At 54.9% G+C, this 24,011-nt stretch overlaps 1 protein-coding gene across 1 annotated transcript; it reads right to left on the reverse strand.

Annotated features, from left to right (window-relative positions):
- Positions 1 to 272: 272 nt before the first annotated feature.
- On the reverse strand, positions 273 to 22,922 carry DLST (dihydrolipoamide S-succinyltransferase). Its single transcript, XM_055130465.1, has 15 exons — positions 22,801 to 22,922; positions 22,245 to 22,278; positions 19,617 to 19,665; positions 16,434 to 16,486; positions 16,222 to 16,296; positions 15,511 to 15,566; positions 14,347 to 14,458; positions 11,774 to 11,929; positions 11,346 to 11,422; positions 10,127 to 10,224; positions 6,748 to 6,878; positions 5,107 to 5,180; positions 4,657 to 4,740; positions 4,187 to 4,354; positions 273 to 1,591 (listed from the first exon to the last, which is right to left on the reverse strand). The coding sequence occupies exons 1-15, from the start codon at positions 22,861 to 22,863 to the stop codon at positions 1,457 to 1,459; spliced, it is 1,365 nt and encodes a 454-aa protein (XP_054986440.1). The 5' UTR covers positions 22,864 to 22,922; the 3' UTR covers positions 273 to 1,456.
- Positions 22,923 to 24,011: the final 1,089 nt, after the last annotated feature.

Genomic DNA, 24,011 nt, shown 5'->3' on the forward strand with positions numbered 1-24,011 from the left:
GGCCGGCTGGCTGAGGGCCACCTCCTGTCACTCAGGTCCAGTGTCCGCCGGTTCCCAACCAGACTATATGGGAGAAAAGCAGGGTGCCGAGCAGCTGTGCGGGTGGAGACCTCAGCCCCTACAAGGAACATGGAAGCAGGAGCCCCGTTTGAGAACATTTGCCCTTTAATTTGCATTTAAAATCCGTTTCTTTAAATACCTTAGTTACAAGTTCTGAATAGTGAAGACAGAGTAGATGCTGCAGGCACTGTATGGCCCCCACCCCCTTCCCTTCCCTTCCCGAGGGCTCACTCCTTCCCCTCCTCCCTTCCTCCTCCTCCTCCCCATCCCTTGAGACTCGGGCTGTCTCGGCACTGGGCCCAGCCTGTTCTGCCGGGATGCAGCTGGATTCAGGCTGTGTTAACCTGCTCCGAGGAATGCCAGCAGCCGTGCCCAGGCACCGGGCAGAGGCTCCGTGCGGACGCTGGCCAGCCCCCGTGGCGGGCCACTTTCCCCCGGCCCTACCTGCAGAGTAAGTGCTACAGCTCCGCTCGTTCACGCCCAAGTGCAGGATGAGCAGAACTGCCCCTTCCCTCCTTCCTTCCTTCCCCACTCACACCAAGCTGAGGCGACCGGGCGGGAAACTCCCTGCACCCCGGTCCCTCAATCCGTCCCTTGGCCAAAACCAGCTCGTGTCCCGCGCCATACTGTCCTCGAATCCGCTCGAGAGGAGGACAGGGTGCCCCGGGGTTCCCACAGCCTGAGAGTGTGTGTGACGGTGACAGAGGGCGCGAGGCGCGTCGTCGGTGTAGGGTACTCCGGCTTCTCCCCGCTCAGCCATGCCCGCTCCACCCGCACCCACGGCCCCCGGCCTGTGCTTCCCGGAAGAGGTAGAAGAGGCATCGTGAAGCCAATGAGACTGAGGATGACGGTGCGTTTCAAGGAGCACAGCAGCACCCTTGGGCCCGGGGTCCACACCTCCAACCTGCGTGGAGTCCGGGGACCACGTGCACAGCCAGGAGACAGGCTGCTCAGAGCTGGGAAGCACAGCACCCCCTGCCCCCCGGGGTCTCTAGAAAACAGACTTTCAAAAGACACGTAGCACATGGTCCCTGGTGGTTTCCATAGTAATACCGGCACGGGGAGAAGCGACTCTCTGCATGGGCGAGCGAAGAAAGGCAGGACTATGAAGGGGCACCCAGAGGCTCTCTCCCTCGGCCTAGGGGAGAAGGGGGCGGGGGAAGACGGCGCAGGGAGGGATGGGGGAGAGAGAGAGAGAGGGATGGAGGGAGAGAGGGAGCCTCACAGGAACACCCAGAAGAGGGCTGTGGGCCGGCTGCCCGAGCAGGGCCTGGCCGCCTCGCCTGAGGCCAGCAGCATGTACCGGTCTGCCATGGGGCTGACCCGGGACTGTGGGGGGACAGGGAGAAGAGGGTTTCAGTTCCTGCGTGGTGATGTCTGGGGCATGGGGCTCTGCCTAGAGGTCCAGTAGGAGCACTCTGGGGTCCTCCACTGCTGCCTTGATTTTGCGGAGGAAAGTCACAGCCTCTCTGCCGTCTATCAGCCGGTGGTCGTAGGTCAGCGCCACATACATCATGGGCCGAACCTCCACCTGAAGAGGAGAGGACACGGTCAGTCGGGAGCAGGGCAGAGGGGACCCCGCTGGGGCAGACAGAGCGTGCTCCCCACAACCACTGCGCCTGACTTGCCCTGTACTTCCAAAGACCAAGTCATCACTGCACTCAGCCTCAGGTCCCCCAACTCAGAAACAAAGCTGAATTAAGAAAACCAGGGGGCTGGAGCAACAGCACAGCGGGTAGGGCGTTTGCCTTGCACGTGGCCAACCCCGGTTCGATTCCCAGCATCCCATATGGTCCCCCAAGTACTGCCAGGAATAATTCCTGAGTGCATGAGCCAGAAGTAACCCCTGAGCATTGCCCAGGGTAGCCTAAAAAGCAAAAAAAAAAAAAAAAAAAAAAACAAGAAAAGAAAAGCAATCCAGGGCCCAGCACTGCAGCACAGTGGGTAGAGGCCATTTGCCTTGCGTACGGCCAACCCAGGTTCAATCCCTGCTACCTCATCTGGTCCTCTGAGCTCTCCAGGAGTGATCCCTGAAAGCAGGGCCAGGAGTTCAACCCTGAGCACTGCTGGGTGTGATTCCAAAACAAACAAAAATTAAATAGAAACAATCTGGCTGTCTGCGGTTCTTTCCCCCTTCCTTGGTTGGGGAGCAACGGTGGTTCTCAGGGGGTCAGTCCTTGCTTGGGGAAGTCACCCGGTGCCGGGTCTGATCTCAGACATGCTACACGCAAGGCACATTCTCCAGCACACTGAGCTCTCTCCAGCCCTGCAATTTCTCCTTTCACACTGAGATGTTTTTTGACGGGGTATCCCAAGCAGCTCCAGGGGTCCCAGGGCCACTCCTGGAGACGCTCAGCCAACTGGGCCATGTGTCACTCCTGCTGGGGCCCACGGATGTAATGCTGCCAGGGCCTGCAGGGCCAGGGTCCTGCCGGGCTGGAAGTGGGCTTGAAAACGCCAGGACACACCCGAGCTGCTGCCTCATCTCCCGGCCCCATTGTCAACATTTTTAAATGGTTTGTGGGTCAGAGAAATGGTATAGGAGAAAGGGAGGAAGGTGCTTGCCTTAAATGCTGCACACCACAGTTTGACCTCTGGCACCCCGGGTTCCCAGAGCTGCCAGGTATGATCCCAAACCCTCCCCAAATAACAAAACATAATTTTTGTTTTGAGGCCACACAGTGGTACTCAGGGTTTACTCTTGGCTCTGCACTCAAGGATCTCTCACGGATCAAGGAATGTATGAGGTACTAAGGATCAAGCTGGGGTTATCCCAAACCCCTAAATGTTTAAGTTTTTTTTTTTTAATCCTGGGGGTCCACAAATCCTCTGAAATTGTATGCAAGCTGGGTACGTAACCACTTCTTAGATTCATGAAGGAGTTAGCACCTAGAAAAATCCTACACCCCTGAAGCAATAAACAGCACAGAGGTTAAGGCACTTGCCTTGCACACAGCTGACTGGGTTCGATCCCCAGCGCCCCATGTGGTCCCCCTAGCCCAGCCTAGAGTGATCCCTGGAAGCAGAGCCAGGAGTAATCCCTGAGCACTGGCTGGTGTGGCCTCAAAAAACAAAAGAGAACCTGCAATACTCTATTTGGCGGTGCCAGAAATTCAACCCAGGGCCTCACGCACCCAAAGCAAGCGCGCTGCACTGCAGTGCCAGCCCCAGGCACTCCTAGAAATGCTCTAAATATAGGAATCTCAGAGACGGTCTCCCCACCTGCATCTTCCGGGGGCAGCGCCAGGCCCCAGAGAACCCCTGCACTTCATCACAGTATGTGGCAGCTCACACCCGACTCTGCCTGTTCTGACGACAGCCCTGGGACCAGCTGCAGTCCCGCTTTCTGGAGCTCTAGAGAGTGAAGTCCGGAGGGACCAACTGTATTCCCTCCCGCTTTCTGGAGCTCTAGAGAGTGAAGTCCGGAGGGACCAACTGTATTCCCTCCCACTTTCTGGAGCTCTAGAGAGTGAAGTCCGGAGGAACCAACTGTATTCCCTCCCGCTTTCTGGAGCTCTAGAGAGTGAAGGCTGGTGATGGGCCCAAAGAGCAGCATCAGCATTCTGTGCTCAGAGGTTCTCCAAGCTGAATGTGCCTCCGGTAAGATGCAGTCTCGCCTTCCAATCGGTAGGCTAAGCTGAATCCATCAACAAGATCCCTTACAATGTTGCTGGGCACACGATCTGGGAGTCAACAGCTTGGGCGTTAAATCAGAGTTTGCCAAAGCGAGCAACACTGAAGAGAGCACTTTGTTCCCTTAAAAAATACGGCACATTTTGGGGGCTGGAGTGATAGTAAGGTACTTGCCTTGCATGTGGCCAACCTGGGTTCTACCCCCGGCATCTCATCTAGTTTCCTGAGCACCGCCAGGAGTGATACCCCAGTACAAAGCCAGGAGAAACCCCTGAGCATCGCTGAGCCCTCAAAACCAAAAAACTAACCCAAAACACCCACACATTTCCTAGATGGGGAGCTGAGTGACTTGGATATTGAAACGGGGATGGTAAACCAGTAAGCCCGGGAATTCCGAAGTACGCGTGAACTGGGAGCCGGAAGCCAGCCCTCACACAGCGCATCCGTGTTGGACTTCACGCACCTCCCAGGAGGGCACCACCAGCCCACCTACCTTGCCTCCCACGGCCACCGGCCTGTCAAAGATGCCGTGCATGCCCAGGATGGCGGACTGCGGGGGGTTGATAATGGGTGTCCCGAAAAGCGAGCCAAAAACGCCGCCGTTGCTGATGGTAAAAGTGCCTCCATCCATGTCTTCGATGGCGAGTTCGTTCTTCCGGGCCTAAAGCACAAGATTTCACCACTGAGATACAAGGACAGGCCAACGGACTTCATCCAGCAGCCTCCTTGCTGGGGGCAGCAGCCCAAAGTCCCGGCGGGAGGGCATCTGAGGGACAAGCGTGGCTAGTGCCCCACCGGCCAGCAGGGGCAATGCACGGGGTCAAGGAGGGTGGGAGGGAAAAGGAGCTCGGGAGCCTGGGTTCTGCCTGCAGCCCCGTGGGCGCCACCCCCCAAACACTGCCCCTGCCCCCCCAGCCCCCGGCCTGCCCGCCCGCCAGAACACGCAGCTGCTCTGTGCTTTACCTTCTCTCCCAGCTCATTGATGGTTCGCTCGATGTCGGCGTAATTCATACCTTCCACATTCCTGATGACAGGAACCACCAGACCCTGAAGAGAGCGGAGGCCGCGTTCACGTTCAGGTCAATAGTGCCCACCCCTTTTCTCACCCCTGTGGTGCCAGGGATCGAACTCGGGGCTTCACACATGCAAGACAAGCACTCTACCGCTGGGCCACATCCCTGGCCCCCAACTGTGTCCTTGCAGCTACAACTCCCTTGGCTCTCCCCTCCCCAGAAAATCAGCACCAGCCAACGTGATCAACAAATTCTAAGACGCGCTATGAAGAACGTGGCCGAAGCACGGTCGGCTTTTTCTTCTTTCCTTCTACGAAGAAACACAGAAACGGTTCCCATCTTCCCGCGGGAGAACGGTGGGAGTGTGAGAACCGGGCTCCCCACTCCAGCCCCAACATACCCGGGGGGTGGCCACTGCGACGCTGATGTCAATATAATCCCTGTACACCACCTCTTTGGTTGCATCGTCAATCACTAGGAGAAAGAAAACACGAGGTCACTCGGGACCCTCCAGCCCTCCCGGAGCTGACGGCTAGGTAAGAGGAGCGTGAGGCAGTAGGCACAGTGCGTAGGGCCCTTGCCCTGCACACGGCTTAGGGGGTGCCATCCTCGGCACCCTATACGGTCTCTCCTAACAACATCAGGAGTGACCTCAGAGTAGAGCCAGGAGTAAGCCCTGAACACCTCCAGGTGTGGCCCAAAATTTTTGACAAAGTAAAAGGAGAAGCGCTTCAAACAAGGCATACGAATCAGCTCAGGCACCCACTAAGGAAGCGGAACCCTTTTGTCAGGAGACTCAGGAGCAGCAAAGTGGCCTGCAAGGCACAGGGGAAACTGAGGTGCAGTGCTCATGAGAAAACACAGGCTTGGCGTCTCCCCGAGAAGGCCGTGTGGCTGACCCAGGGGGACGCTGGACTCTCCTCCAGGCCTGTTTGTGGGGAGCAGGGGAGGGGCTCCGGGAAGGGGCCCAGAGAGGAGAGCTGAGAAAGTCCTGGAAGGACCACGAGCAAGTCACTCTAGGGGAAACAAAGGGCCACGGCACCGAGGCAGGTTACAAGGGTGTGCCTGTCCCTTCTGTGCCCTGCAGGAAAGGAACTCCTTCACAACTCAACAATAAAAGCTGACCAACATTTCAATGACATGGGAATAAAAGGAAAACTAAAGAGTAAAAGGACATAAAATGAAAACAAAAGAAAAAGAGAAACCAGGGGCCAGAGTGATAGGACAGCGGGAAGGACACTCGCCTTGCACGTGGCTAGTCTGGGTTCAATCCCCAGCACCCCACATGGTCCCGAGCCCCGCCCGGAGTGATCCCAGAGCACAGAGGCAGGAGTAAGCTCTGAACACCGCTGGGCGTGGCCCCTAAACACACAAAAATAGAAACCCAAGGGAGCAGGCAGCTCATTGGTAGGATGCGTTCCTGCAGTAAGTGAGGCTTTGGGTTCAATCCTAGCTAGGCACAAAAATAATGGAAAAAAGGATAAAAAGCCACCGTCCCCAAAAAGCTCTGGAAGGGAAACCAGGGCTGGAGAGACAGTATAGTGGGTGTGGCACTTGCCTTACATGCCCTGGGCCCAGGGGGTTGATCCCGGGCACCCCGTAGGACCTCCTGAGCCCGCCAGGAGTCAGCCCTGAGCACAGTGGGTGTGGCCCCAAAACAACAACAACAACAAAGGGAAGAAAAAGCACCAAGGGAAACAGCACCAAGTCCATGGGAGGGGGCCAAGCCCAAGCCCCCATAACCAGAGACCGGAAACCAAAGGTCACCAGGAGCCCTGCCAAGGGCGTGAGTCCAGCTCTGAGGTTAGCAGACCCGTGAGAAGGTGCTCCCGCCCAGGCCGGGCAGACTCACGCCGGTGCAGGGGGAGGCACTGGGAAGAGACGGTGCTAAGCAGCGGGTGGGGAGAAAGCAGTGGTGCCGGGAGGAGAGTCGAGTCCTTGGGGCAGCAGACTCCCCCACCCTCTGCATCTGTGTGCGAGAGCAGACCTCGGTGCCCACTGCCCCCGGACCCCACAGGCCAGGGGATGGCCAGGCGCTCACCGGCATTCACGACAGGCTGCTCCTGCAAGGCATAGGCCGAGGCCTTCACGAACGCCGACATGAAGCCGAGCTTGAGGTTATGCTTCTTCAGAAAGCCGTCCTTGTGCCGCGCCCTCATCTCCTGGATGTTACTGCAGAGACACGTTCCCAAACAAACTCACCACCACCCGGCCGCGTCCTGATGCCGCGTACACAGCTGAGTAAGCGTTTTTTCCCCCCTCTTGCTCTGGACCATTGACCCAAGTTCAAGTTTTGAAACAGTACACCAGAACCTTGTCCAGCACAAGAACCTTGTTCCTTTACAGGACCTGAGTCCCGGAACCAGGGCCCAAGTGCCTGCAAGGTGCCGCGAGCCTGCTGCAGGACCCCTCTGTGCTGAGAGGGCCCTCGGAGGGCCTCAGCCGCTCAATCAGCACGTGGCCCAGAGCACCCCTGACGCGCTTGCCCGAGACACGCGAGTGGCTGTTAGCGGTGCTCAACTCAGGAGCCATCTACGGTGGAGAAGAAGGGTTTTAAGCATAGGAATAGCCCACACAATAAAAGCACTTCAGTTTTCTTGTTAGGCTCTCAAAAAAGAACAACAACAAAATTCACCTCATTGTGACTCCCTAGAACACGCCTCTCGCCTAACTGATGCAGGCAGAGAAACCCAGCACCGCTCGGGCCCAATCTCCGTGCGTGGCTCTCCCTGCCCGAAGGCCACTCGGGGGGCAGGAGTGAGTCTGCGCCGGGCACCACGCACACGGCCAGGACACACAGCTGTGGCCTCAGGGCGGGGCGAATGTCCACGACTTCCTCGGTGTGGAGAGAAAAGAGACCACTGAGGAGGCGCCTCTATGAAGGGCACAGCCCTCGCCCCTCAGGACCGGCTTCCAAGAACTCACCGCGCGAGCACTGCCGGGCTCTGCGAGAAAAGGCTTTCCCAGCATTTTGCTGTAGAAACCTCACGGTTTCTGGGAACCCAGAACCCACGGTGAGATTAAATTTAATTTTATCTTCGGCCCAGTGCTCAGTTCTCTCTTTCTCCCTATAATGGCCTAATTTGACATTAGTTCGAAAGATAAGATGGCATGACTTTAACTCCCCACTTTGGACCTTTTGTTTTTTTGAAAAAGGAAGTTTTCCTAGGAGGACTGATTGGGTTTAAAAATGTTTGTTTTCCTGAGTCTAACCTTATTAAGTGCTAGGATTACCACCCTAAAGACATTACTGGTTCCCAAGACACAAGAGCTGCAGAAGAGGGAAAGGGACGTGATAAGCATCTCTGCTCTCAAACCAGCCCAAATGCCATTGTCTGGTCGTTAAGTAGTTTCTATTTCAAAGCTCAGCCCTAGGAGGGCACAGGCTGGGATGGCAGGGGACAGAAGAAGGTCTCAGAAAGGCCCCCCAAGGGTTAGCTGATCAGCACAAGAGCCAAAGGGCACTCGATCTAAACCAGATTGCTGACTACCCCAAGACCCCGGGCTGTGGTCCCGAGACGCGGTGATTAGCTGCTGAAAGGGCAGGCACTGCACTTACCCTGCAGTCAAAGCTGCTGGGCCAACAGCATCTTTCAAGGCCACAAATATTTACATGTTTGGTCTTAGGGAATTGGGTAGAATTTCTAAGTGCAATTCAATTTGCGTACACTTTGGTCCCTAATGCGCTGAAACTTAAGCTGCAACCTCCGAGACTCATTAGTCGAGCTCCTTCCTTCGGTCCGCAGAGAGGAGCGGAGAAGGCGGGCTTAAGTGACACCCGTCTTTTCAGGAAGCATCACAGGAGCCGCGACGGCAGCTGGTGCAACAGGCTGGAGTCCTCCTTGGAGCAGCGCCACCACTCTCTCCCTAAACCACGCCTTTCTGTCGGGAGGCCTTGCGGACTTTCAGGAGGAGAGCCAACTGCCCTAAGGAAAGGCAGACTCTCTCGGAACAAAAAAGTTTCCCAAAAAAAAAATGCAAATGACAACATTTTTAAATTAGCAGACTTCAACGCTTAGGACAAAAGGCAACAGAGACTATCTGAAGATTCACCTCCTGGCTGACATATAAACTTATCCCAATGTTGAAAGCATCGAAAATTCTGGATCTGACAGTGCTCCTTCCTGTACATAATTCTCTCAAACGGAAGAGCCTGGCAAGCTCCCCGTGGTGTATTCGACATGCCAAATACAGTAACAATAACAGGTCTCATTCCCCTGACCCTGAAAAGAGCTTCCAATCGTTGGGAAAAACAAGTAAGGAGGCTGCTAAAATCTCGGGGCTGGGATGAATGGGGACGTTACTGGCGCCCGCTCAAGTAAATCGATGAACAACAGGATGACAGTGATACAGTGAATCCTCTCAAGGATGATTTCCCCGGCACATTCGGGAGCTTCCTGCCCTGCCACTGTCGCAAGCCCACTGCCAGTTTCTTTCTCCTTCACGCTGCCTGTGTCCATGTGCCTACAGCCAGTCTCCCTGCAGGAAATCGTTCCTGTTCCAAACCTCCCTCACCTCAAAAGCGCATGCTCTCCATCTCGCCTGCACTTCACGTGGTGCCCTTCAGATACTGACTGGGCTACATTTTACTTCGTGGTTTTCCAAACCAGACAGTAAATCCTGGGAGAGTGGGGCTTTTTTTTTTTTTTTGCTTTTTGGGTCACACCCAGCGATGCTCAGGGGTCACTCCTGGCTCTGCACTCGGGAATTACCCCTGGCCGTCCTCGGGGGACCATATGGGATGCTGGGAATCGAACCCGGGTCGGCCGCGTGCAAGGCAAACGCCTTACCCGCTGTGCTATCACTCCAGCCCCGAGAGCGGGGATTCTTAACCCCTCACAAGAGTGTCTGCCAAACTCAGCTACCTTATGTTCCCTCTTGAAAAGAGATGAGTCTAGAGGAGGAGGTAGATAGTGAATCAGGCCCTTAGATTCCTGTCCTGTGGCTTCATTACTTAAACACACGAAGAGCTTCCCACTGCACTGCCAGAGCGGAGAAAGGTGAAAGACAGGAGTCTGTGCCCTCGCGCCGAGAAGCCCTCCCAGGGCTGGGCACCGTAAGCTCCCAGGGTTGGCTCCGGCCCAAGGGCTGGACCCAGTCTGGGGCTGGTGACCGGTTCACATTTCTCTTCCTGGGGCCTCAACACTACTCAGTGCTCCATGTTTACAACACACTAACAGCCTTGTTCACCAGAAATCACAGCACCCAGGCCTGAAAGGCCGTTTCTACCACGCAGACTGAGACAGGCCCAGTACTTGGAAAGTCAAGCAGAGAAAGAGACCAGTGGGTCCGACCGTGCGGAGCAATGCAAGGAGGTGACTTCCCTGTGAATGCTGGTCTTGTTATCGGTACTAGGTAGGGGCCGGACAAGTGTGCCCCAAGGAGAAGGCCCCAGGACAGAAGAGGACTCGGGCGCTCACCTCATGTCAATCTCATTGAAGGTAGTCAGCATTGCACAGGTATTCTGGGCCTCCTTCAGCCGCTGAGCGATGCGCTGTCGCATCCTGTTCATTTTCTCCTGGAAAAGATGAGTGGGGTTGGCATGTGAGGTCTCCCCATCAGGCACTGCCCAGTGAGCCAGATGGAGCCCTCAGCTCACCCCGGCCTACAGGATCTGGGGCCGGAATGTTACTGCAACATTTGCCGGGCGTTTGCCTTGCCGGAGACCCAGGTTCGATCCTGGGCATCCCACAAACCTGGTTAGGAGTGATTCCTGAGTGCAGAGCTAGGAGGAATTTCTGAGCACCATTGAGTGTGGCCCCCAAAACAGGGGAAAATTTTAAGAAAGACTGCAGGGTCACCTTGCTCTGAGGAGGAGGAGACAAAAGCTTCTCAACTTCAGTACACCTCAAGTGGGACCAAGAACAAAGGGCCGGGAAATGGTCTAATTTAAAGGCCAAAATCAGGGTCCTGAGTGACAGTACAGCGGGCAGGGCGCTTGCTTGCACATAGCTGACCCAGGTTCAATCCCCAGCATCCCCTATGGTGCCCACACACACCAGAAGTAATTCCTGAGTGCAGAGCCAGGAGTGACCCCTAAGTATTGCCAGGCGTGACCAGAAAATAAAATACAAAATCAACTGATAGATGTGGTGTACAGCTAAGCCCACCCAAGGACCCTAACAGAAAGGGCAATTTCCAGCAATGTCAGAGACTTGCGTGGGAACTGCTACGTGGGAAGTGGAAATTCACAGGCGGGAGGCTGTTGAGGCTGCAGTACTTTGAGGAAGTAGTCCCCGTTAGGGGAACCCCCCCCCCCCACCTACTTCCTTGAGGTTTTAAATCTGTCCCTGCTACTGGCAGCCCCCAGCAGAGTATCCCGGAAGTCTGGGAGCAGAGCTCCGGAAACTGCTTCTGGAAGGGCAAGCTCGGGTGGCAGGGTGGGGGCAGCTCCCGGAGCTACTGTTCCCGCCACTGCCGTGCCCCCAGGCACTGCGGTGGGAACAAAGCCTAAAGGGAGAAACTGCCAGAGACCCAGCCTCTGGCCTTGCACCCAAGAGACACCTCCTCGGCTCAGCTTCCCGGGCAAGGCCAAGCAGACGCACTGCCAATCATGCACAATCAGAACCAGCACCCCCTCCCCCCCCACCACCTCAGCCCTGCCCTCTGCCTTTCTGGAAGTGGTGCTCAGAGGCTTACCCGGTGTTCAGAACGGACACCTTTGCCAATTCCCAGGTCCGCGACGGCAGGGGCGGCAGAGGGCTTCACTGCAGACACTACAAAGGAGAAGAGAAGGCGCAGCTGCATCTGTAAATGAGAAGCCCGGGGACTGGGGAAGAGAGCCCGGGCGCTCGAGGGGGTGCCCAGCATTTCTGAGGCCGGATGGTCAATGCCTGGCCCACCCTTCAGAACAGAAAACCAGGTCAGATCACCGTTTTCCTGCCCAGGCCCCCGCCCCCATCCCGCACCACCCCTGAGGGTGAGGGTGGGAGTGCATCATGCCCACCCTCGGTGGAAGATCTGGGCACAGCTCCCCACGGCAGGCGCGGGCCCAGGCTGCCCGCGAGCCCGCCCTGAGCCGACGCATTCTTCCCCTGGACAGACACACATGGCCGGGAGTAGCTTACCTGGTTTGCTGACAGGCGGCTGTGAGGGCGAGGGCACAGGTGGCATCTGGGTGGGGATGGCTGCGGCCGGGGGTGGGGGCGGGGGCGCTGCCGTGGGCGGGGGCTCGGCTTTGGGGGCTGCAGGAGCTTCCGCTGGCTTGGCCTTAGCAGGAGCAGCTGGAAAACAGGGAAAATCAACGCGATCGGCACAGCCTGGAATGGAAAGTGACCCAAGTACAGGTACTAAGCCAGAGGCAGCGACGGCAGCTCCATCTCCAGCCAAGTAACAAACTAATCAACGCTGACAGGGAACGCACCACGGCGTGCACGGTACCAAGAGACACGCTTGGCAATACGGGGCAACGGGAGCCTCGAGACGGCCTCCATCAGATTAGCTCGACTCAGCTGCCTGCGTGAGTTCACGAACATGCATCAGCCGTCAAACTCAGCAAGTACTTCCAAAGTCCCTACTGGCAACCTGAACTTCCAAGCAGGAGGAAAGCAAGTCCTCTCAGATACTGGCACACATTTCTAGCTATGAGAATATAGGAGTTGGACTCCTCCTCCTCTTTTTTTTTTTTAACAGCCCACATATAAGAATACTCATCTATGAAAGAATAAAAGCTGCTTAAAGAATCAGGGACTGGGTCTGGAGCAATAGCACAGCGGGTAGGGCATTTGCCTTGCACTCGGCTGACCTGGTTTTGATTCCCAGCATCCCATATTGTCCCCTGAGCACTGCCAGGAGAAATTCCTGAGTGCATGAGACAGGAGTAACCCCTGTGCAACGCTGGGTGTGACCCAAAAAGGGGGGAAAAAAAAATCAATGAGATGTGGGGTCGGAGCGCCAGAGTACAGCAGGTAGGGCATCTGCCTTGCTCGAGGCCCACCGGGTTCGATCCCCAGCCAGGAGTAACCCCTGAGCATCGCCGATGTGACCCAAAAAGCACAGAAAAGAAAAAAATCAATAAGGTGGTCAAGTAATAAGACCATATCTTAAAAATTAGATGCTTAATTTTACCTGTGTGATGAACACATCTGGCTTTATATTTTAGAATTTTTCTTTTTTCTTGCCTTTTGGCCCCTCCCAGCATGCTCGGGGGTTACTCCTGTGTCTCTGCACTCAGGATCAACCCTGGCAGTGCTCGGGGGACCATGAGATGCCGGGGATCAAACCCGGGTTGGCCACGTGCAAGGCAAATGCTTTTCCCACTGTACTATCGCTCTGGTCCCTAGGATAATAATTTTTTTAAGGAATTATTAGAATTCTCTTCAACCTGAATTAATCTTATACCCAAACCTTAGTCTTTACTCCCTGATCAACTTCAGTGAGGCAACCTACCATCTGTTTTGGACCACACCTGGCTGTGCTCACGGCCTACTCCCGATTCTGGGGACCACACACAGTGCTGGGGATTGAACCAAGGACGGGCACACGCAAGGCAAGTACCCTATCCAACGTATTCTCTCTCCGGTCTTCCTGCTAAAGCAGTCTATTACTGGGGGGAGGGGGCGGGAAGGGAGAGGGGAGAGCAGTGCTCAGGGATCACTCCTGGCGGGGCGGAGGGCCGTGTGCGGTGCTGGAGACCAAACCTGCTGTGCTATCCTCCATCCCCCACGCTGCTGAACTATCTTAACAATGAGGAACACTTCAGCAGTTTCAGCATTTAACAATTAAAAAAAAATTTTTTTATCTTTAATATTCAACGTGAGGGTCTAATTCCAATTCCTCTATCTCATTTTCTCATAAGTGACACATCAGGAATATTGAAAGAAACTAAATGTGAAAAGACTACACTGAATGTCCATAATACACCGCATGAAACTCTGCCGCTCCTCACTCCAGAACTGAGGCTCTGAGCCCTGCGGTGGAGCGGAGCTGCGCACAGCACTGCAAACAGTAACCTGCCAGATAACCAGAACTTAACACCAGATGGAACAGATCAGAATCCCATGGGGGAGGAGGGTTGTACAGTTGGTTTGGGGGACTTTTTCCCTTTGTTTTTGGGCCACACCTGGTGATGATCAGGGGTTAACTCCCCACTCCACACTCAGAATCATTCCCAGCTGGTGGTATTCAGGAACCATACGGGATGCTGGGGATCAAACCTAGGTTGGCTGTGTGCAAGGCAAGCACCCTACCCGCTATGCTATCTCTCCAGCCCACGGAACTGTACATTTATATTATTTTCAACAATAGTGCCAAGGTTGGGGAGGGGGAATCATCATCTTCATTTCTATTTTATCTTTAATAGAAGGTTCAGCATAAAAAACACCGTCAAGGGGGTCGGAGCGATAGCACAGCACGTGATTCCTGCGTGCAGAGCCAGGAGTAACCCCTGGGCATCGCTGGGTGTGACCCAAAAAGCAAAAAAAAAAAAAAAAAAAGAAAAAACAGAAAAAACACCATCAAAAAAAGAACAGTTAATTGTGAGGTTTATGTAATTCCCTTCTGCTAGAACTTCGCATGGAAACTCCACACTACAGAAATATCACCCCTCCTAGTTTTTCAACAAGGGCCGCTGGACAGCCAAGTGGGCTGAGGAGTGAAGGCATCAACGCCACGTGCTCAGCCCCAGAGGGGAGACCTTTACCGCCAGTTTTCCTGAGTGTGAAGAGAGGGGTGCCTCCTTCTACTTTCCCCCCGTCGGGAACCAGCAGAGCTTCAATCACGCCATTGGCTGGTGATGGAACCTGCACAGACGTCTAGGAAAGCAAGAACGAAGGAGTGAGAGTCCACATTTTACTCAGCATTAGGAGATTATACAGAAGCACAAATGAGTCACAAGAGTTACAGACACCCAACACTCTGAATAAAAAACACCAAAACCACACTTTCAAACTAAGTGATAGCTAAGATGCTTATTATGAAGAGTAACCCTTTCATTCTTTCTCAGGAATGTTAGAGGAATATGCAATTACTGTTTCCAAACAATACCTAAATTTATTTATTTATTTATTTATTTATTTGCTTTTTTTTGAGTAACACCTGGCGATACACAGGGGCTACTCCTGGCTCTTCACTCAGGAATTACCCCTGGCAGTGCTCAGGGAACCATATGGGATGCTGGGAATCGAACCTGGGTCGGCCGCGTGCAAGGCAAACGCCCTACCCGATGTGCTATCACTCCAGCCCCACAATACCTAAATTAAAAAAAATAAAGTGGAAACATCTCATGAGCACCCCCACTCTGTCCCTGCCACAAAACAAAGCTGCTCAAGTACACACGTAGAACTATGTAAAATTTAACTTACAAAGCATGTTCTATTTACTCATAAGCTATTGCAATGACTTTGTAAGTGATATGAAAGGCAGAATCAGTGGATGAAGATCAATAATGGACCTTAAGTTTGCCAAGAAGGTCTTGGAAAACACACCCACACACACAACCCCGTCTTGAAACACACTCACACCCCCATCTTCACACACACACACACACACACACACACACACACACACACACACACACACCACCCCCCCACCCCCCAAGTCCCTGGTTCTTTCTTTTTTGGTGGTAGGTTGAGGAGGAGCTTTTAGGTCACATCCGGCGATGCTCAGGGGTTATTCCTAGCTCTGCACTCAGGGATCACTCCTGGTGGTGCTTGGGGGACCATATGGGATGGTGGGATTGAACCCGGGTTGTGCAAAGCAAACGCCCTCCCCGCTGTACTATTGCTCTGGCCCCAGTCGCTGGTTCTTTCACAAAGAAACCACGGGAAGACCATGAACAACTGGAAGTAGCACGGGAGGAGCGTACCTTGTCAGTTTCAATCTCACAAACCACTTCATCTTCTGCCACCGAGTCTCCAACAGCTGAAAGGGACAGAGGCTGTGAGTTAGCAGGGGCTCGTTCAAGAAGCACCGACTTCCTTCTGGCAAACAACTTACGAGATCCCTTTGCACTTTTGTTTTGTTCTGGCCTTTTATTAGCTACCAGACAGACCCGAGAGCTGCCTCCCGCCCGCCCGCCCGCCTGCCCGCCCTCTCCCCATGAGGCCAGGCCCTCCTGGAGCTGCTGCTGGTCTCTTCGCTGCTGACTGCCATTCTGGGTACAGGGGCTGGGCTTCTCGTCCCGTCATTCCAGCCATGACAACGTCCAGCATCTTCCCCCAGGTCCTGTTGGACCGACACGGGACGCAGCAGTTCGAGGACCAGAATGGACCCGTCCAGCAGGGCGAGCCCCTCCGTCGCGAGGCTCTTTTCTGTGAGCTGTGCCTCAAGCCCTGCCGGAGCTGCTGGCATGGCTCCGCCTCCCTCTGTAATTCTTTCTCCATCAGAGCAGCCGTGGCGGGGACGAGAGCCTTTCTGCCACTGCAGGACCAGGCAACAGGCAGCCCAGCCCCAAACGCCCCATGAGATCCCTGTTGTCCGGGGTCCAGGGGGTCGCAGGCTCCTCTACCGTGGGGCTCGGGGCACTTTCCTGTAAGGTACTTTCTAACGTCTGAAGGGAGGGCGCGTTAAATCTCACCTTTCTCCCACCTGACATCGCCCTCTGTGACGGATTCTGCAAACGCAGGGGTTTTGACCGTAATCACATCATCCTCTAGGAAGAGAGCACAGAAGAAAAACCGTGAGTGGTCGAGTCTCTGTCCTCCCCACCACGTTAGCTAAACTTTAGTTAACAGTGTTAACAGGTGAATCCACAGCTCAGCAGGCAGGGGTCTGAAGGCGGCTACTTACTGCACACAGCTGTTGTTCTGAAGAAACGAACATTGCAGACACTGTTGTTGAAGCTACAAAACAAAAAGGAAGCTCCGTTAGCCAGCGAGCCACTCCCATCTCGGTCAACATAAGCACTAGGAGTAGTCAGCATCCCGTTAAACAAGGGACTCTCGACCAGAGGTGCCTGTTAAGGGTTCCCTGCAAGGGAACGTCTCTCAAAGCATGTATGGATGTGCGGGGCCCTCTGCCGAGAGCCAGCTGGCAGGTATGGGGCAGAGCCTGGAGGACATGGTGCCAAAGCACTGAGTTCCTTATGTGGGTCAAGAACCCTGTGCTCAGTGTGTCAGCTCTCACGACAGTCTGGTATTTGGTTGGAATTTTTTTTGGGGGGGAGGGGCAAGGGCAGGAATAAGGACCTTAATCCCTTTTTTGCATATCCAAAAAGGACTCAGCTTTTCAAACAGGGCTTCTTGGTAATTAAATCTGAGTATTAAACTGTCTGCCCTTGAGGTACATGCCACTGTGCCACAGAGGAATTTCTGTTCAGGGGATGAGATGTAGATCTGATAAGCAAGATGAAAGAATCAACTTGGAAAACTACTTGGTAAAACCAGGTGTTGCGTGCTAGTAAAACAAGGTGCTGTGTGCCAAAAACCTCTCACCCAGACACTTTATTTACTGTCTCCTCGTCTGTTTACTCGCCTCGGGAGCAGCTCCTCGTCCAATCTGGACCCGGACAAAGGACGCGTGAAGACCAGGGATGCACTGACAGGACGCTGGCCCCAGGATCACCAGCTCCCAACCCAGAAGTGGTTCTCTGGAGTGTGGGAGCTGCAGGCATGAAAGGCTAGACTTTGGGGAGTGATTTGGATTGACGGGGGGGGATTCACTTTCCGCACCCCAGGACTCAATACTTTATTTGATAACCCATATCTTTATAATAATAAAACAGACTTAAGCTGTCATCTGATAGGATTTTTTTCCCTTTTATCATGCCAAACTCTGTGAGTTCTATGTAGAAGCAAGGTGTGCTTATGGAGGGGGGGATGTGAAGTGCAATTTAAAAATATGAAACGAGGCCTGAACGACAGTACAGCAGGCAGGGCATGTGCCTCGCATGTGGCAAACTGGGTTCAACCCTGGACACCACATATGGTCACCTGAGCACCACCAGGCGTGATCTCGGAGCCAGGAGTGAGCTCTGAGCACAGGCGAGTATGGCCCAACACCCCCACCCCCCCCCCCAAACAAACAAAACAAAAAGGGGCACAGCTGGGGACAGCTCTGCCTGTGGGGGGCACCACAAGGGCTCTGGAGGAGACCAGGAACACCGCCAAGTACGGCTTTAACCCCCCCCCCCCAAAAAAAAGGCCTTTTTGTTTAGTTTCTTAAAATCCTGGCACACAAAGTGTTCTGCATCAGGTCTGTAAGTTCAAGGCCCTGACAAGAGTGAGCAGGTGAGGAGCAGGGATAGAGGCTGCCGTGAAGACACCCAGGAATACGGAGCACTGGCTGCCTGGGCAGAAAAAAGTCCAGTGGCACTCGAGGACAAAGACTACTCCTGGAGATTCGCTTTTACTTTTAAACCATGCGGAAAAACCTCTTAAAGGGCCAGAAGGAGAGAGCTCAACAGCTGGAGAACAAGTTCTGTCTCTGGGGAGGCTGGCTCAATCCCTGGCATAACACGGTCCCCTGAGCCATAAGTACCCCCAAACCACAAAAAAAAAAAAAAAAAAGCAAGTTTTACCATCCAAGATTTTTAAAATATAGAGGGTCAGACCAGAGCAGTAACAGTGGGGAGGGCGTTTGCCTTGCACGCAGCCGAGCCGGGGTTGATTCCTGGCATCCCGTTTGGTCCCCCACGCACTGCACTGCCAGGAGTGACTCCCAAGCGCAGTCAGGAGTAAGCCCTGAGCACCACCAAGCAAAACTGAGACTAAGAATAAAAAGAGAAACTTATTTCCAGAAAAACATACTCTAAGTAGAGAGATGCCTTAAAGTGTGATCTCACCCCTTAAAGTTTAGGTGCTGTTTCCAAGACTTTACTTCAGTACGCTATATTTGATGCACAGCAATATATAGTTGCTTTAATTTTCATCTGAATTGCAGATAAGCAGCACACTCTGTACCACTAAAAACTTTCAGATTATGAAAGTCATTAAATGTTCACTACAGAACATTTGAAAGGGTGGGGGAACCATAATGGAATTATATCTGTCCCCCAGCAGAAGCTATCACTTTCTAACTTTCCTTTCCAGCAACTGTTGCATGAGCGTGTTAACAGGGCATAACTCAACCCATCTACCCATGCTTTGCCATTATGATATTCACCTGGGTATACCGGGAGTTTTTCAATATAGATCCCTAGCAACAGAATTACTAGATCAAAAGAAACACAGTTTAAAGACTTCAGGAAGGGAGGGAGGGAGAGAGGGAGGAAGGGAGGGAGGGAGAGAGGGAGGAAGGGAGGGAGGGAGGGCGGAAGGAAGGAAGGAAGGAAGGAAGGAAGGAAGGAAGGAAGGAAGGAAGAGCTCTCAAAACACATCAGGAAGGAGCTAATTTGTGGACCCTTCATTTTAAAGGTTCTCCAGGAAGAGAAAGTAGTAGGCTGAGAGACTAACAGGTTACTAGAGAGCATCCTTTTACCACCACCCAGAAGATACTTTGGAATGCAAAATAGCAGCAATTAAGTAACAAGCAGAAGTGACTCCAAAACATTGGTGGGAGGCTTTTCTCCCAAGGTGGCTGTGTGCAGGACACCGCTCCCTCGCCACTAGTCAGAGCCCCATGACCCAACTCCGGCTCAGTCTGCTTTTATTGCTCCTCAAACCAGTAACTATGCTGCCAAGAGGATGCTCAAGAGTCCTTGGGTCCTCTACAGCCCATGGAACCTCTGCCTTTCAGCTGCACTAGCATCCAACCAGATTAGTCAGAAGCACACTTCTAAGCCCATTCCCAGAGAAAGAGGGCTCCAAGATCGCCTCCGTTATACGCTAAACACCTGGCTCAGCACTTGACACGGGCTGAAGCTCTAGGGTCCTTGCACATAATAAATGACCATCAAGGGTCGGTCTAGGGACTTGACAGAACCATTTCATTCCCTAGGCTTCTCTCTTTCAGAGAAGAAATCAGAGGGCCAAACGCAGAACTGGTGCCTTAAATACCCCATGGCAACACATCTGTGCTCCCCATGATACTTACACAATCTTCCTGCTGTCAGGGTAACTTGGTCCCTGACATAAGGAGACCCCTGCAAGAAACAAAACAACTCTTAACCAATGACTCTTACACGCGATGCCTGCTGGGAACGGGAATGAAGTCTGTGCATCCCCCTAACTCGGGAGGCTGGGCAGGACAGACCACCCCGACAGGGTACTCGTGAGCACACAGTCCTGCTCCTCAGACCTTTCCAAAGCAGTTACAGTGGCAGACACAACGCCCACGTGGGCTTGACAGGGAGAGGCGTGCGGTGAAAAGGGGGAGAATTCCGAGGGCACAGCCGGAAGCCATTTTTTCATGTTTATTTACCTCAAAAATGCATAATCTTCTACCATCCCTAAAGTTTTCATCATAGATTGTCTATCCCCCAATCTTCAAGCACAACTGCAGCATGAAGGCGCGTGAAGGCTTATCCTGTGCCTGCACGTGGCCTACTCTGAAGGGGTGGCGGGGTGGGGGGGGGGGTCTAGGTTGGGTTCCCTGGTTACGTCAATGCACTGGCCTACAGTCCCATTGCCCACACCCTAATAGCAAAGTTAGGGCTCCTTAGCCTCCACCTGCAGGGTCTCTGGGACTAAGAGTACCATCATTATGCTCCCCCCCCCCCCCGCCCACACACACACACTTAGCTCATTGTCTTTGCCCCCATCACTCAGGAGGGGGGGAAGGTCCTTTCTACCCCCACTAACAGTGGTCATCACAGATAACTGTCCTCTCCCCCCCACCAGTAACTAATGACTCCCGCTATCTCACCTACACATTCTTTCAAGGGTCTAGGCCCTTGTTTCTAGATCAGTGGAGAACTTTCTGAGCTACAGGCTCCAAAGAGACCTCAACGGCCGACTGCGCTCTTGTTTTCACCTTCTCCCAAACACCCCGAGGTCTCAGCGAGTCCCCTCCTGGCCCAGCCAATGTCTCTGCGACACCCCTCGGCCAGGAGCACACACAGCCTGCTGTAATGCCGCGTCCGACCCGGGGTTCATCCCACAGCCATTTTCACCCATGCAGAGCTTCTGAGTTTATAAAAAGCATTCACATAATGACCTCATTTTGGTTTTTCGTGTCTCACAGCTCCCTGAAGTCGAACTCCCACCTGCCGTTTCCTATTCCGAACAGAGGTAGGGCCCAGCTGAAGTGAATCGCGCAAGGTTAAAGCCCCGGGCCCTCACTGCAAACCCCACTCGAAAGGATCATCCCTCTGTCCTGCCAGTCTCTCGACAGCAGAGAAAATGTTTACTGATTTGTTTCGGATTCCCAATTTAAAATAATAATAATAATAATGATAAAATAAAAACTTTGATTACTGAGTTAGCCCTGGACTAGATGTCTATATGCTCCCCCGACTCTTTAGAAATTAGTCCAAAAACTGTACACATTCCCTCGAGCTCTGTGGGTCCACCCAGGTGGGCAGCCTTTCCGTTTCCAAGCCCCTTCCTGCCTGGGAACCTTAAGAGCAAGCAGTGCTCTCTTGCCTGCAATATTGTTGTCTGGGCCAACTTCTAGGTTATTATTCAAGACTTGCTTTAAAACAGCATGTCGGGGGCCAGGGAGATAGCTCAGTAACCTCTATTTTGGGAGGTCCTGGTTTGGATGAGAGCACCATTGGGGGTTGGGAGAGGGCGAGTTCCTTCCTGGGGCAGGGGAGCTTTTATGGCATTCCCCAGCTGGTCTACATAACCCCCACCCTTCTCATTACAGCCTGCACTTCCGGTCGGGGCAACCACGGCATAATTACTGGCCTCATGTATGCATAAATGGCTGCTGTCTCCGAAGATGATCCTCGAGGGCACAGACAGACCAGCTGCAGCTCTGCCACCAAGCACTGGGCCGGCATGCATAAGAACTCACTAAATTATCCGTGGCGCAGGATGAGTAGCAGGCTGACTCTAGTTAGCTGAATGACCTTGACCTCTCTTAGCCCCGGGTCAGGCACTTGTTAAAGAGGAGAAAACCCGCTTCATGCGTCTTCACCTGAAAACTGCACAGAAAGCACTCGGAATAACGCCTGGCACACGGAAAACCCACATCAAGATCGACTCACTCGACAAATATTTATGCGAGCCCTGGAAGAATGACTGGGGTCAAATCTCAGCTCTTGGCAACTGCCTCCATGACCAACTCCTCTCTCAAGCAACTCTCTTCCTCAACCAAAAATGCTCGGGCCAAATCACCTTTTTTCCAGTTCCCAAACCCTGCCAAGTCCTTGCCTTCCTCGGGACTGTGGCCGGACCATGCCCTTTCCTCCGGCTCTCCCCAGGGGCTAGCAGCCCGCATGGCACCTTCTGGGTCACAGCCCTAAGGTTCCCCCGGTCCAGGAGGCCGCTGCTGTCCGCCCCCCACCCCTCTCTTGTCCGCCCTCACCTGCGACTCTGAGCGCTGCTGGGCTTAAGGCTGTCAGCAGCTCGGGGACTGAGACTTGCTCCACCGCCGTGTCCCCAGCAGGCGCCCAGCACCGCGGGCAAGGCAAGCGCAACTCAGTAACCGAGTACCCGCCCGCGGCTCTTCACTTTGACACTTTGTCTCTAGCTGGACCACGCGCGGTGCGGGGCCCCGGAGGGGAGGAGGGGCTGGGTGGGGGGGCTTTTCGGTGACCGCAAGGGCAGCACTTACCGGGCAGGGAACGTCTCCCTAGAGGGCAGTTCCCCTGTTGAGAAAGCAGACATGATCGACGTCACCCGCGCGGGTACGAGGGGAGAGGCTAGGGGGCTGCCGGGCTCCCGGGACCGGTGACAGGTGCCGCCGCGAAGGTGGCCGGCCCGGCCGGGGCGCTCTGGCCCCATGGCACTGGCCGGCCGGGCCATCTCCGCTTCCCCACGGGGCTGCCACCCACTGACTCAGCGCCGAGAGGGGGCCGGGCCCCTTGGGGGTGGGGGGGGGGGCTCAGCGGCGCCTTCTCCTCCTCCTCCACCGAGTGCCGCGTCCCGGAGTGGACAGTCGGGGTGCGGGGCTCGGGGAGCGGGGCCGCGGGGGCACGGCGCGCCGGCGAGCTCTGCAGAGCCCCGTGGGGGCCACGGCAGCCCGGGACGGCCCAACCCGCGGCCTCCGCGTCCCGGTGCCCTTGGTGCTCGGCCTGGCCAGCGCGCCTCGCCCCTGCCCTCCCCGGCCACCCGTGCGGCCCCCGGCCGGCTTCGCCCACGCCGCGGGGCCAGGCGCGGCCGGGTCGTACCTTCTGGAAAGCCGAGAGCGAGCGGCTGAAGGCCCGGGACACGCAGCGGGACCGGGACAGCATCGCGGCGGCGGCGGCGGCGGCAGAGCCGAGGGCGGGCGGACACCGGATATAGGGCCCGGCCGGCGCCGGAAGTGGGCTGGGCCGCGGCACCGCGCGGGCCCGGGGGTGCGGAGCGAACCACGGCGGGCGCGGCGCGGGGGGCGGCGGCGGCGGCGCGCGCGCGCGGGGCCCGGGGGGCGGGGCGCGGCGGGGGCTCGGGGCAGCCGGTGCCCGGCCTCCAGGACTGCAGCCCGCGCGCGTCCGGCCCCCGTAGCCCCGACCTGGCTCGGAACCCGCCGCCGTGCGGCCCCTGGGACCCCGGGGCGCCGCGCCACGGCTCTGCACGCCCCAGCAGGGCGCGCGCGGGCTGCGGACTTCGACCTTGGCAGTCAGGCCTGCCAGAGCGTACACATGAGTGGCCTTGGGCACGTGCCGTTGCCCTCTCTGGCCTCGGGAGCCACTAAAGAAAAAAAAAAAGATTTTTTTTTTTAAGCCCCAAGCATTTATTTCTGTCTCCAGAATCCGGAACACTTCGCGGTCTTCCCCCCCCACTCCGGTTCCCCCCTCTCTCCCCGCCACACCCGATGATGCTCAGGGCTTACTCCTGGCTCCACTCTCAGGGATCACGCCTGGCAGGCTTCGGGGACCGATATATCCTGTCCCCGGGATCTGTTGGCACGTGGAAGGCAAGTGCCCTAAGCCCTGCGCTATCTCTCCAGCCCAGCCCTCTGTCACTTTACGGAGCAGATCCTCCCCAGTCGCCACACAAACAGCCGCACTTCCCTATTCATTACTCACTCTCCTAGCGAGCCGATTGTTCTCTACATGTGCTGTGCAAATATGTGGGGAGTTGTCAGGTTACCCCAGGATGTAAGTCGACCGGGTTAGGCACTTTGGGTCGCTGGATGTCTCCCCTGAACTTAGAACTGAGCAGGAGTTAGGTGTGGGTTGGAAATGGACATGCCAAAAGTGAGCAGACTTTTTGCCAGCTCTTTTCACCGTGGAACAGGGCAGGAGAGATCATCCAGTAGGGAGGGTACTTACTCTGCACTACATCCGGAGCACCACCAGGATTAACCCCTGAGCCCAATAGGGTCTGGCCCCAAAACCTATATAAAAGTGTGAGAAAAATAGCTTCCTGTCTGCAGCTGGGTTTCTTCTGGAGGGTG

The sequence above is a fragment of the Sorex araneus genome, chromosome 3 (genome assembly GCF_027595985.1).
Source record: "Sorex araneus isolate mSorAra2 chromosome 3, mSorAra2.pri, whole genome shotgun sequence".
In the NCBI taxonomy this organism is placed as follows: domain Eukaryota; kingdom Metazoa; phylum Chordata; class Mammalia; order Eulipotyphla; family Soricidae; genus Sorex; species Sorex araneus.

Bases quoted from the DNA above. Each gene is read 5' to 3' on its own strand.
- DLST (XM_055130465.1), bottom strand. From the start codon at position 22,863: ATGCTGTCCCGGTCCCGCTGCGTGTCCCGGGCCTTCAGCCGCTCGCTC. The intron at 11,930-14,346 runs GTAAAGGTCTCC...CCTGTTTTCCAG, and splicing joins CACACTCAGGAAAACTGGCG to CTGCTCCTGCTAAGGCCAAG. The intron at 4,355-4,656 runs GTAAAGCACAGA...CTTGTGCTTTAG, and splicing joins TCAATGAGCTGGGAGAGAAG to GCCCGGAAGAACGAACTCGC.